Raw genomic sequence first — 15,407 nt, forward strand, 5'->3', positions numbered from 1 at the left:
AGTGCTGACTATCCTTTAAACATAATTGGCACGAACGTAAAATTCGAATCCACAAGTCGCCACATGGCTGAAATAATGCCGATACGACCTTAAAATTTAAGGTGATGCATGTCATCGTATCTCAATTGCGTGGATCGATGCTTATGATGGCAATCACTGGGTTGTCTAGTCCGAACTCTTATTATATACAGACCGCCGTCATATAGCTCGAATATTGCAGCGTCGTTAAACAACCAATAAACAAACAAAATATCACTTAATTCTTCAACAGATGAGTGGATCTTGGAGTATGATCCGTCAGTGTTCCAACTAACAATACTCCTTTGGTCTTCCACATGTTCGTTGTTTTCATAGTTTGGGCTCTTGCCGTATTCTTTAGGTTCCTTCCCTTGAGCGGTACCTTTTACTGCCGAGTTGTTTTGTGTTCAGGGTTAGGATTATATGACGCTTCGCCCCAACTCAAACAATTGTTTTTTTCTTGCAATAATTGTATCGTCGTAGGAGTAGTTTTGAAAGAGTGGCATAAGAAAACTGACATTTGTGTGCACCCAGTGGATGAAACTTTGCCATCCACTACCCAAAAGAGTGAGTGAGTGAGTTTGGTTTAATGCCGCTTTTAATAGTATTTCAGTTATATCATTTCGTGTCAGCTTAATGTGGGAGGAAAGGCCGACGTTTACCACTTCGGTGAAACCCACGAGCACGGGTATGGTGCTGACAAACCTAGAAACATACATGGGGGCGAACCGGGATTCGAACCCACAATATTAGGTTTCTGGTGTGCCCAAGGGACGCAACTCTACACAGTGAATCCACCCGTGCCCCCTACCCAAAAGAGTGAGTGAGTGAGTTAAGATTTAACGTCACATCGGCAGTATTTCAGCCATATCGTGACGAGAAGTACATTAATAATACATATATTGATACATTATAAAAAGCTGTCAACGATGGACAGTACAATAACAAAATATCACAGAGTCTATTTAAAACTAGTTGAGGAACATTTAAAAGCAGAAAAAATTAACAACACAATATAAAAATGGGCTAGAGATCGTCAGTAACTATAGGGAGATCACCATACTAGGGACCATGGGGACTTACAGTGCCTGTGCTTCCTGCATGGACCCCGGCAGGATTTATATCATCTCTTCAGTCACTGGCGATAGTATTCCAGTTAAGCCTTATATTAAAATGACACAAATGCGTTTTAAAAGTATGGTATGCATAAAAGTACTTCGAATGATTTGGGACTTACATACCCTCTTAGGGGGACAATAATTTTACGCTACTTCAACCCCCTCGAGGGTACAGCCACTCACAATCTAAGTTATTAATTAGCACTACCAATTTATAAAATAACACATTATGTACATCAAAATGTATGGACAAGATCGATTTCTTTCAAAAAACATAATATTAAAAGAGAATTAACATAATCAAAAAGGTCCTAAACTGTTTTGACACTGAAATATCTATCCCTTGTGATGGAAACATCAATGCAGTCAAGCAGGACATGCTTGACCGTGATTCTTTCATCACAAGGGATACAAAACGGAGGATCCCCACCTTTTAATAAATATTCATTTGTGTATCTGCTGTGGACCAATACGACATCGTCGCATAATGACCTTTTCAAATCTGGTCTGACAGTCGAAGTAGGTGTAACCGACATTTGGTTTAATTTCATGTTATTTATTGATACCTACTTGGGTGTCCCACTTCTTTTACATTAGTTGGTTGGTTGTTTTGATGTTTGACGCCGCACTCGGCAACATTCAAGCTATATGACGGCGGTCTGTAAATAATCGAGTCTGCACCAGACAATCCAGTGATTGATATCATGCGCATCGATCCACGCAATTCGGATCGATGACATGCATCAACCAAGTCTGACCACCCGATCCCGTTAGTCGCCTTTTACGACAAGCATGGGTTGCTGAAGACCTATTCCACCCCGGAATCTTCACGGCTCTTTTGCATCAGATGACGGATGTAAGATCTAATAACAGGTTTATGATCAGTGTATGGGATAAGAAGTGGTGTCACAGATTTGTTGAGTGCTGCTTTTGCAGCAGCATCGGCCATTGTGTTACCAATGATACCAATAAGGCTTGGTAACCAACAAAAGACGATGTCATATTGGCCATTAGCAAGATCATTTAATGATTCGAAAATTTTGATTAAAAGTTGATGTTTAAATGACATATTTTTAATTGCCTGAAGGCATGAAAGTGAATCTGAAAAAATAATGAACTGTTTAAGTTTTTGATATATATTTCAATGCGGTAAAAAATGGCGTTTGCTTCTGCTGTAAAGATGGAACTGTTATCTAGTTGGTTGGATTGTTTGTTGTTTAACGCCGCACTCAGCAATATTACAGCTCCATGACTGCGGTCTGTAATTAATCGAGTCTGGACCAGACAATCCAGTGATTAATATCATGAGCATCCATCCACGCAATTGGGATCGATGACATGTATCAACAAAGTCTGCGAGCCTGACCACCCGATCCCGTTAGCCGTCTCTTACAACAAGCATAGTCGCCTATTACGGCAAGCATGGGTTGCTGAAGACCTATTCTACCCCGGAATCTTTACGGTCTAGCTGTCAACCAAGGTAGACATCAGACCACTTACAGAGCTTTCACTCTAAATGGGGCCAAGTATTCATATTTGAACAGCTTATTTTGTGCTTCTACACCATTGTTCGTGTTTACAACAAATGACAACAAGCTGTTCCTGAAGGCCATACCCATTTCTGAAAAGATGGTAAGTCAACATATTTTGGAATGTTTGAAACATTTCTGTATGAAATACATTTCTTAACATACAAACTCATTAAGTCTCTTGTTGTAAGAGGGCAGTTTCATGCTCTTTCAGATACTACAGGTATTTTAACTAACAAATGGTACACAATGCACCAAAGTTACTTCAGTCGTGTTGTTGCCAAATATATTAGATATATTGGAAATGGATCATCTGCAATTAGTTGATATACACTTTGCTAATTCACTACCCGTGTAATCGAAACATTTAAAATGTCACATGGTAGACCATAACTGATACATTACCCCCCTGTGTATAGTTTGGTAAAGTAGCAAAAATAATGTACAATTTGTCACATACAAATGGTAATTCTCTATCCATGATTGATGATGACAACTATACGTGAAGTGACCAACCTTATATTTGTCCTCTGCCAGCCAATGATTGCTAATGTAATTTCTAAACCTCAAGTTGCTCCAAATAGAGATTTGCCTCAGCACCTCTTTGTTTCTCTCAAATTTCTCAGTTGTTAAGGATTCTGCAACACGCTTAGGATAAATAATTAAATCAAATACAAATCATATTCAACCTTTCTTAAATCCCTGACAAAGACCGTACGTTCAGAAATGTTGTTGATATTGCCTGATATTGAGAATGTACATAAGAGAGTTCAATAACGTATAATGTAATATATCAGATTAATGTACTTTGTTCATTATGATAACAGACCCGTGAAGATTCCGGGGTAGAATAGGTCTTCAGCAACCCATGTTTGCCGTAAAAGGTGACTATGCTTGTCGTAAAAGGCGACTAACGGGATCGTGTGGTCAGGCTCGCTGACTTGGTTGATGCATGTCATCGATACCAATAGCGTGGACCGATGCTCATGATATTAATCACTGGATTGTCTGGTCCAGACTCGATTATGTTGTGACTTTATGTTATGCATTTTGTCTAATTATTGTTCTTACAGACTCTTCTTCCACTACTATGGAATAAACTCACAAACCAGAGCCTGTTGTTACCACTATCTCATGACTACAACACATACCCACCCAACTGATTTGTGGAATGGACGAACAGATAACCTGAGCTGACACGCGAGAAACATTTGTCAAACTTACATTCAGCAATCTCATTATTTCTTCCTGGTGTTCCACCACTCCATTCTTCACAGCGGATGTCCACCTCTGCCAAGCCTGTTCCCTGTGGAAGTCGCAGATGAATATGTCTGCATCTGAAATATAAGAGGTAATGATTTTTCGGCTTTATTGGGGGTACTGAAAAAATTGTGAAATGAACTACAATGAATATTGATCTAAAGATCGTAATAGTTGGCATATCAATAAAGTACAAATATATTCACAATGATCATATGTTTGTAAGAACCAACTGTAACACGTGCATGCTTTTTCAACATAACCGTATTTTTAGGCATCACTCTTTATAATCAGGACCTGTGAAGCTCCGTGAAGAGAATGGGTATTCAGCAACCCATGCTTGCCTAAGAGGCAACTAAAAATGCTTGTCGTAAGAGACAACAAATCGGAATTGGTTGTCAGTCTCGCTGACTTGGCTGATGCTTGTCATCGTATCCTAATTGCCTGGATCGAACCTCATGTCAATCACTGGATTGTCTGGTGCAGACTCGATTATCACAGACCGTCATAAAGTTGGTTGGTTTGTTATTTAACGCCGCACTCAGCAATATTACAGCTATATGACGGCGGTCTGTAAATAATCGAGTCTGGACCAGACATTCCAGTGATTAATATCATGAGCATCGATCCACGTAATTGGGATCGATGACATGTATCAACCAAGTCAGCGAGCCTGACCACCCGATCCCGTTAGTCGCCTTTTACGACAAGCATAGTCACTATTTACGGCATGCATGGGTTGCTGAAGACCTATTCTACCCCGGGATCTTCACGGGTCAGGCCGTCATAAAGCTGGAATATTGCTGAGTGTGGCGTAAAAGAACAAACAAACTTTATAATCTGTATAACTTTAACAAACACACACTGACCTTGGAATGTGTTTGTTATTGCATTTGCTTCAATCTCAGAAGCATCTATCATGCAGCTTTTGGGTTTCCATGATGAACTATTCCCCTTGATGACTTCAAGAGCCTCCCCGACTGAGTCAGAATCTTCACGCTCGACAACAAAAGTTGCAACAACAGCATAGCCTTGGTTCGTTTTTACACATATGAAGAACAGTGGCAGAGCATACCTGGTGGTTCTGTATGTGGCATCCTAAAAGACGATCTCTTGTCCGTATCTCTTCAGCAGCTGTTGTTGCCAGTCCGATTGGAAAACAAGGAGCAAACTTTGACATAAATGTCCACCTTCATCATTTGATGTTGTTGTAGAAGGCCGAAAATGCCGACTGTCTGAAGGTCTTGCTTTCTTCCAATTTTCGATTTTACTTTGTAAGAACTCTTGGTCCAGTAGGCCACGCTGAAGATTTCTACCTTCTCTATAGATTATCATCTATTAAATCTCTTTGGCAAGGTATTGGGAGCTTTCAAATCTGCAGCCTGAAAAAGAATCAAAATTACAGTTATAACTGGTGTGAGTGAGTGAGTGAGTGAGTTAAAATTTAACGTCGCATCGGCATTATTTCAGCCATATAGCGACGAGACCAAGCTAATATATACACAATTTAGTTATTTATGCAATGTCATTTTCTAAAACAATTAACGAAACATATTGGAGCATACTATATTTAAAAACAATTGATGAAACATATTTTAACAATATCATTAATACAGTTTAAAACACGGGCTATAGGCCACCAGTAACCAAAGTTAGGCCACCTCGCTGGGGATCATTGGGACTTACAGTACTTCTGCTTCCTGCATGATACCCCAGCAGGATTTACGTCATCACTTTAGCCACTGGTGGTTGTGCATAATACTAGCCAATATTAAAAAATACCCATCAATGAGTTGGCTTAAAACACTGGTTGGTGATAGGTACATCGATTACTATAGGATTACGTGTCACACAGGGGGACACTATTTTTACGCTACGTTAACCTTCTGAACAGAGCCTTTAATAATGTCAGTTGCTAATAGCATCACACCAAATTTAAAAAAAACATTTAATTATTCACATACATATTTAAAATTTATTATACAGACCAATTTCTTTCAAGTAATTTATGATGAGATGCCCGCTGACACGGTAAAAGAGATCTTTTAGATTTACACTTTGATAATGTGAATCCCTTGCGATTGCAAAGTCCACACAGTCAAGCAATATATGCTTGACAGTGAACCTTTCATCACAAGGGATACACTTAGGAGGTTCGTCCTCATCTGTCTTAAGCAGATATTCGTGGGTAAACCGACTGTGGCCAATACGACACCGTCGTAAAACGACCTCGTCATGTCGTGACTGACAACCGAAGTAGGTATGACCGATTGTTGGTTTCAATTCGTGTAGTTTATTGCCTCCTACTCGGGTGTCCCACCTCTTTTGCATGAGATCCCGAGTATAAGATGTGATGGTTGGTTTAAAATCACTGTATGGGATAAAGAGTGGAGACAACTGTTTGTCAAGAGCTGCTTTAGCTGCAGGATCGGCTTTTGAGTTACCTGTTATTCCTACATGACTTGGTAACCAGCAAAAGACGATGTCACATTGGCCAGTAGAAAGATCATTATAGAGTTCTAAAATGTCAAGGATTATAGGATGATTGGAGGAGACACTTTTAGTGCCTAAAGGCATGATAATGAATCGGAGAAAATGATGAAATTTTTGGATTGGTTTTGATGTTTGATATAGGTCAAAGCTGTAAAAATAGCTTTGGCCTCAGCAGTAAAAATTGAACTAGTATCTGGTATTGGATCCAATGATATTGCAACTTTGCCACCATCCTTGGACCCGTCTGTAAAAATGGACCTGTGAGAATTATATTTGGAGCGTAATTGGTTATATGATTGTTGATATTCCAAAGGATTGGTATCCGACTTTTTTAGATTGGTTAGAGTGAGGTCTACTTCTGGCTTCACCATCTGGTGTGAATTTAATTCCCATGTGTTGTCAAACAGGGAATAATACGAAAGCCTATTAGGGCCAAATTTATTGATAACATTTTTTGTAAGTTGTAAAGGTGTAATTACAAGTTTCTCAAGGTGTAATTACAACTTCTAAAGGTGTTATTACAAGTTTCTAAAGGTGTAAAAGTTTAAAAAGTTATAATTACAAGTTTAACCATTTAACTGCTTATAAATTCAGAATAAGGGGCAAATGAACATATCTTGGAGGGAGGACGTCTGTCCCAAATGGCATCAAGAAACATAAATAGAAAAGTGAAATTGTATTATGATTTGGGGCTTGCACTAACAAAAGTATTGTGCTTTCTGGCATTAGCAGACAATGTTGTTATCAGTAAACGAACTCTGAAACGGGTTCTCCGTGGACTGAATCTTCGAAGAAGAAAAGAACACACAGACTTGTTAGATGCTTATTTATTCATTATTGAACAATTCATCTAAAAACATCTAAAATTGATTGTCCTCGTCCATACTTCTACGTCTGTCCTTCAGGCAATACAGAACTTCAAATGTTTCGATCATTCAGTGACATTTCACATTTCTAACTCATAATTACACCTTTTCAAACCTGTAATTACACCTTTCAAAACTTATTTCCATTTCTAAACTTGTAATTACGCCTTTAAATCTAGTTATTACACCTTTAAAAACTTATCTTTTAAACTTGAAATTGCACCTTAAAAACATGTAACTACAACTTTTTACAAGTCGTAATTACACCTTTTTAACTTGTAATTACACCTTTATAACTTGTAATTACACCTTTACAACTTGTAATTACAACTTTTAAATAAAAAATGTTATCAATGAATTTCGCCCTAATAGGCTGTCGTAGCTTATAGGATAACAACAGGTGATGTATGATATCACTTACATGTAGTACGGGAGTGTATTCATACCCCATGTGTTGTCATTATGTAGAATGATACATCACTTACATGTAGTACTGGTGTGTATTCATACCCCATGTGTTGTCATACAGAGGATAATAACAGGTGGAGTATGATTCAACACTTATGTGTAGTACTGATGTGTATTCATACAAAATGTGTTGTCATTATGTTGGTTGGTTGGTTTTTTAAAGCCGCACTCAACAATATTCTAGCTAAATGACGGATATTCCACCCGGGATCTTCACGGGTCCATAAAGATACAGAGGATATGTTTATGGCACTCTATTACAAATACATCACGAACGCCATTTTGCATTCTATAAACATATTTAATACTAGCATTTTAGGGTGGAGACAATTTTTAAGAACGGTAAACAAAATATATCATTATCCCTAAATACGAATAACAATGGTTCCTTCTCACCATCAAAACAGTGGACTCCCCCGTCAATGAAAGTGTCCTCCGATCCGTGCTGATAATACTCTATAGGAGTAAATAGACCTGTGAATAACAAAACATTCTAAATCCTCTGAAATTATTTTGTTTGTTTGCTTGTTGAACGCCACACTCAGCAATATTCCAGCTACATATGGCGGCGGTCTGTAAATAATCGAGTCTGGGCCAGACAATCCAGTGATTGACATCATGAGCATCTGTCCACGAAATTGAGATACAGTTACATGCATGAAACCATGTCAGCGAGTCCGACACCTGATCTCGTCAGTTGCCTCTTACGACAAGAATAGTCGCCTTTTACGGCAAGCATTGGTTGCTGAAGACCTTTTCTACCCCGGATCTGCACGGGTCCTGAAATCATGTACCCAGAAACAAACTGATGAATGCCTACCTGGGGTGGACATTGACATGCGCACTGCGACTCTGACTGGCATATCCGGTGTTGTTTTGGGGTGACAGTATTCTGCAGTCCTGAGGTTCAGGTTGGTGACAACCACACACACCTCGCGGCCATATTTCTTCCGTACCTGACGTATTGGAAGATTTCAGTACAACATACACTACAGACATGAAATTAGTTTGTGTTTTAAAGCGTTTTGACGCTACATTATATGATTGGTTTGATTGGTTTGTCGCAACACTCAGCAATATTCATGCTTTATGACGGCCGTCTTTAAATAATCGAATCTGGATCAGATAATCTGGTGAGTGATATCACGAGCACCGATCCACGCAATTTGGATACGATGATATTCATCAACCAAGTCAGCGAGCCTGACCACCCGATCCCGTTAGTTCGCCTCTTTCACGGCGTGCATGGGTTGCTGAAGACCTTATCCGGATCTTTACGGGTCTACATTATATAAATATCTGACTTTGTTCATGCATGTGTTCGTATCCCAGTTGCGTAGAAAGATGCACATGATGTCAATTACTGGATTGTCTGGTCCAGACTCGATCATTTACAGACCGACGTCAGATAGTTGGAATATTGCTGAATGTGGCGTTAAACAACAACCAACCAAACAAATCATTACTCCGACATAAGGCATTTGGGACATCATAAACAGGGAACAACGCGACTGAGATATTCAAGTAGGATCTGACTCATAATATGCCACCAACACATGTCGTCCTAAAGTAATAGGTCCTGATGCAAACACGAAGAAGAGCTGTCGGCAACTGCTTTGGTCATCTGACACCACTATGACGTGGACAGAATCGACCGTTTCTTCTGACAAACTCGGCACGCTTTTAGTATTTGATATATATCTCAAAGGTCAACCATATAGTCTTGTTGCAACGCACCTTGAGTTTCTTCTTGTTGCATGAATGTTGCAGAAAAGAACAGGATATGAAACGTTTCCGACCTACATTGTCATTTTACTTAAATTGGTGTAAGGTTAAATGTGTTATTGATGCCGTCCGTTTATGAAAACATTTTCCCGTGTTTTTTCAGGTGAAGAATTGACTTGCATTTGCATGTGTTTGTGACGGATGCCACAGGTGCGGCAGGATACGCTCACCTTTTCGCGAACACCTGGTATCATTACTCTTTGATATTGATTCATAAACGCATGCCCATGGTATAGTCGGAATTGTACAATCGACTCTGCTTTATGCAGAAATTTCTATTTCTAAAAGGTTTAGTCGCTTTATACACTGATGAATCGATGTCAATATTATTGATGTACAAATCGATCTCGTCACTATAAGGCTGAACTATTGCTGATGTGACGTTAAATCTTAACTAACTCACTTACTCGCTCACAACACTTACTAAAAGGTGAGGATCCTCCGTTTTGTATCCCTTGTGATGAAAGAATCACAGTCAAGCATGTCCTGCTTGACTGTGTTGATTTTTGCATCACAAGGGATAAATATTTCAATGTAAAAACAATTAAGGACCTTTTTAATGATGTTAATCCTCGTTTAATATTATGTTTTTTTAAAGGAAATAGAACTTTTTCATAAATTTTGAGGTGTTCAATGGATTGTTTTAAAAATTGGTAGTGCGAAATTCATAACTTAGATTGTTAGTGGCTGTACCCTTGAGGGGGGTTGAAGTAGCGTAAAATTTTTGTCCCCCATGCAGGAAGCAAAAGTACTGTAAGTCCCCATGGTCCCCAGTATGGTGATCTCCCTTCAGTGGCTGACGATTTCTAGCCCATTTTTATATTGTGGTGTTCATTAATGCTTACTGCCTTTTAATATTCTCAACTAGTTTTAAATCAAGTCTGTGATATTCTAGTTATTCTACTGTCCTTCGTTGACAGCTTTTTATTCAGTTTAAATATATGTATCATAAATGTATCATAAATGTAACTTCTCGTCACGATATGGCTGAATTATTGCCCATGTGACGTTAAATATTAACTCACTCACACTCACTCACTCGCTCACACACTATATTAGTTATGCCTAGAGCTTCAACAGACATATAATCGAGCTATATCCATTTAGAATGTACGATCTTCTATCGAGCTTCCCCTTGAACGTGACACACCCAACCACTTACAATTTGATTTAACGTAAAAAGGTAAGCGTGGTGACATGAAGTCAGTTTAGACTTCTCTGGACAGATATCTAGACTTACTTGGGAGGATTTGGTTGTGCCATCAGTGTCCCCTTTGAAGCGTATTTTGTGGCACTGTTTCGGGAGTAATTTGTTGACGACTCCCCGACCAGGGCCCCGTTACACAAAGCGAATGTAGCGCTAAGGCGACCTTAACTCCTATACTTTAACATAGGATTACGACAGTCGTAGCGCTACGATCTTGGAACGGGGCCCTGATCACCAAAAGTAAACATTTCCGATACAAACCATTCGAAAACTCAGTAGGAGTTTATGCCTGTCTTCAGATTATGTGGCCCAAAACATCCCATTTTCCCTTTTTGTCTTGGAGAAAACGGTATGGATTTTATGATTTACCAACTGTCTCTTCTTCATGTTTCACCCTGTCATTACAGGACTTTTACAAAAAGCAGCCATCTGAACTATTGATAGCATAAGGGTCTAATAATGCCAGATAATGTTTGAAATGTTTCTTGAGTGGATGTCTCCGCGCTCACTATCCCTGCTGTTAACGACGGCCTGTAATTATTTTGAGTTTGTACCAGGTAAATCAATGATAGATAATTTACATTCACGATATCGGGTGGAAGGGATCTGACTGCCATGTCGTTTTTTTTACGGAGTAGGTTATTGGGGATCTTTTATAAACTCGGAATCCCCAGGCGCTGTTTGCACCCTCCCTGTCCGTGTGTAAATTTCTCCAAAGAATCATGTGTTCGAATCAATGTTTTAAGCCTGTGGTTATATGGAGACTTGCTAAAATATTGGAACAAGGATGGGCGTTTTCCATTTTAGTAGCGTTATGAAGTATATTTATCATCGAGCATACTTGTTTCGATCAAAATTATGTCAATGAATTGAGTTGAGTCTGAAATATAAATCGAATCATCAAACCCCAGTGGTGACAAGACAATCATTTTATCTCATTATATTCGCTCAAGATCAATCCTTTGACATCGTTAATGGCATGGCATCTGTCGATTGTTCATGACCTGCACAATATACTGTTAACGTAAATGTTTGCAGTGATGATGTACCTTTATGTCTGTTTTACTGTTTACATATAAAACGTTTCTAACACAGCAACCAATGATGTCTTTTCCTGACATTCTACAGATAGCTCTCTTGCCTAGCAGCGACAGTGTTGATTTCGCTTTTGCATGGACACTCTCATCAAATCACAGAACCCAACGAGCCAACCCATGAAGTTGCCATTAGGACAAGCATAGGTTGCTGGGGATCGGTTATCGGTGGCTTACTTACCACGGCAGTTGTGGGACACAGAGTCTACCTATAGCTCATACGATGTACATGAACAAGAAGACAACCTTAACAAACAGAGCTTCAGCGAGTATCAACACAAACAAGTGATTAAGAACAGAAACGGAGGATCTTGGCCAGACAGCTATTTCTGATTATATGAGAGTGACACCACGAGTGTTGGAATCAAAATCAAAACGCAATGGATGTTTTTGGAGAAATGAAATGTCTGGAGTTGGTTGTATGTTATGTGTGTTTGCTGAGTTGTTGCTGTGGGGAGACTGACCCTGTTCGACGACAGCATCAACAACTGAAACAGCTTCTACTGTCCAATTACTCTAAGACCGTGTCTCCTTACGGAGACACCACTCGTATCAACGTTACAGCATCCTTCGCTCTCTCAGCCATACTAGCTGTAGAAGAAACCAGTCAAATATTTCGTATGAGCGGAGTTCTCGACCTGGCTTGGTCGGATTCGTGGTTGACCTGGAACGACAGTAATGATGTTATGATGCTAACGTTTACGAAAAAGGAAATATGGACCCCCAACCTCATTATACCCAACGGTGTTGGAAATAAAATAGCATCCATCTTATCCACCAGTATGACTATTGATGTTACGTCCTCTGGTGAAGTGCTGATGTTACTATTTGGTGAGTTTGAGACAATTTGTGATATTGATGTGAAATGGTATCCCTATGATGAACAAGTGTGTCACATGTCAGTTTTATGTTTGAATGAAGCAAACTTAGATCCGGGTGATCATGACTCCGGGACAATCTTCTCTCAGTATTTTACTGGCAGTAGTGAGTGGGAGCTGGTCAATTCGACTACCAACTTGAAATACATACACACAGAATTATACACTGTTTCATATGTTGACTTTGAGTTCCGACTCCGGCGACACAGCATCTTCTACACCCTCAGCGTCATCTTTCCAATGTGTCTTCTCTCCCTCCTCAACGCCTGTGTATTTCTGCTGCCCGCGGCCTCAGGGGAGAAGGTCTCCTTCCTTGTCTCCATCTTCGTGTCCGAAGCAGTGTTCCTAAACTACATCAATGACGCTATCCCCAAGTCCGGCAATGCCTCTCGTCTCATCATCTATCTGGTTCTGCTTCTGTCACAGAGCGCCCTGGCTCTGCTCGCCACTCTCCTGGTCATGAACACTCACCATCGCAAGGGGCCGCTGATTTATTTATTGCGTAAGATCAAGGTCAGCCCAGCAACTGCAGGGACAGAGGCGACTGGCTTCCAGGAAGATGAACTCGTAGACAAACTGGACAATATCCTCTTCGTTGTATTTGTGGCGATAGCTATTGCCTCCCTGCTTTTGTGTTATGTTTGACTTTGACATTGTCGATTTGGATCTTCTTTGTAGTTATTTTGAAATACACTCAGTATACTACTCAAGCCGAATATATATTTATAGGCTTTTGGTCTTGCACCTACAAGCTGTGTCCTGTTTTGAAAAACAAAAGTAACAAAACCGTAAACTGTTTTAAGTACCTCTGAACTGAGAAGGACGTTTATTCCGAGTTTGAGTTTGTATCGGTATCATATTACCCGGCAATGGTTATCCTTTTGTACCTGGAAAATTACTGAGTGTGGCGTAAGTAAATATTAGCAAACAAACTGAACAGTCTAAGAACTCTTCAATAAAAAACATAGGTGCATTTCATTAAGATAAAACTACCTTGTGCATTTGATCAAGATTCAGTTCTGTCAAAACGTCACCGCTCTACATAGTACATATTCGACGTTTAGCAAACTTGTTTCGATTTAGGCCCGCACTCAGTAATATCCTATCGTGTGTTAACGGGACAATTATAATAGCTATTCGTCACAGGGATCAAGTTTTACACAAGGTTCTTATTATTGACCATAAGAGAGAAATGTTCAGAGGAGATAATGCCGGACTGCACGTTCCACTCTTACCTATGAATACATTACATTACCACTTTCACATGGCTGTCCAAATCGTCAGACATTAACTCCACAGAACATTTGGGCTAGCTAGCACCAAAAGCTTTCTTCAATCCATGCCGGGACGATGCGGATCAGTTTTGGAGTCACGTAGTGGTCTCAATGGCTACCGAGAACAAGGCCCATTTGAACTTTTATTGACTTATTCACAATTACTAACATTCTCACATTCAGGCCATCATTTTCATCTGAGACGCTGACGTGCCTTTACACGTGTTCCCAATGGGTGGGGCAGAAAAATCGCACCTTTTCGCAAACAGCTGATGTCATCACTACTTTTCACAATTTCTGAACACTTGATATGGTCGCACTCGTAGAATGGACACGGATGTCACTTTTATTTCCAAGTTCTAATTTTAGCGGTTACACTATGTGTAACACTCACGCACAATAATTATCCCCCGCCCCAACGAAGTTGGCGGGGGATATAGAAATTTGTTCCGTCTGTGTGTGCGTGCGTGTGTGCGTCCCGAAATCGTTTCCGTAGCATAACTCAGAAACCGTTAAATATTTCTGTACGAAACTTTGCATGTTTACCAGACACATACTGAACTGGTGCCTTTTGCTATTTAGGAGTTTTACAATTTTTTATTTTTTTACGTTTCCATGGCAACAAGTTGCACTTACATGTAGGTTCTATAAGGGTGCTGTTCGTTTCCGGAGCGTAACTCAAAAACCGTTAAATACTTTCTTACAAAACTTTGCATGTCTACTAGGCATATACTGAACTGGTGCCTTTTGCTATTTAGGAATTTTATAAATTTTTATTTTTACGGTTCCATGGCAACAAGTTGGACTTAAGTTCCATAAGGGTGCTGTTCGTTTCCGGGGCGTAACTCAAAAACCGTTGAATAATTTCTTACAAAACTTTCCATGTTTACCAGACACATACTGAACTGGTGCCATTTGCTATTAAGGAGTTTTACAGTTGTTTATTTTAGAATTTCCATTGCAGCTATTTTGACATGGCCTAAGAGAAATGTTGGGTCAGTTACCTGGTTTGGGACCATAACGTGTTAAAATGGCGGGGGATATAGATGACTTCGTCGACTATACGCTTGTTTAATTTATCAGGGAATGGTGTTGGCGTTTGCTGTATATTACAACATACATGTGGAAAGGAGCAATGCCTTTGATCCCGTTTGTGACATGTATAACACGTTCATCGACTATCCAGTGGTATTATAACAGTGATTGATGATAGATGAACTGTTATAAAAATATCGAGCAATTAAATTTGGAGAATCGACATCTGATGTGGACATGGCAAACGTTGGATTACGAATTGTTGTATAAGAGCACCAATTACTGCATTTTTAAGATATCATATAATTCCCAAATCATTAACGATGCATCCAACAAAAGGTATATATCCAATCAACAACATTAGTAATCTATGTTAAAATAG

The 15,407-nt window shown here is 39.5% G+C and overlaps 1 protein-coding gene and 1 pseudogene across 1 annotated transcript; both read left to right on the forward strand.

Annotated features, from left to right (window-relative positions):
• The first annotated feature begins 2,292 nt into the window (after positions 1-2,292).
• On the forward strand, positions 2,293-5,349 carry LOC139464646 (uncharacterized; annotated as a pseudogene).
• A 6,869-nt stretch (positions 5,350-12,218) lies between these two features.
• Positions 12,219-13,361, forward strand: LOC139464647 (neuronal acetylcholine receptor subunit alpha-2-like). The gene has a single exon (XM_071246170.1). It carries the CDS (start codon positions 12,219-12,221, stop codon positions 13,359-13,361), a length of 1,143 nt encoding a protein of 380 aa, XP_071102271.1.
• The last annotated feature ends 2,046 nt before the right edge of the window (positions 13,362-15,407 follow it).

Source organism: Haliotis cracherodii, unplaced genomic scaffold (assembly GCF_022045235.1).
Source record: "Haliotis cracherodii isolate W230 unplaced genomic scaffold, xgHalCrac1.p SCAF_17, whole genome shotgun sequence".
Classification (NCBI taxonomy): domain Eukaryota; kingdom Metazoa; phylum Mollusca; class Gastropoda; order Lepetellida; family Haliotidae; genus Haliotis; species Haliotis cracherodii.

Coding starts and splice junctions, on each gene's coding strand:
- LOC139464647 (XM_071246170.1), top strand. CDS start 12,219: ATGGATGTTTTTGGAGAAATGAAATGTCTGGAGTTGGTTGTATGTTAT.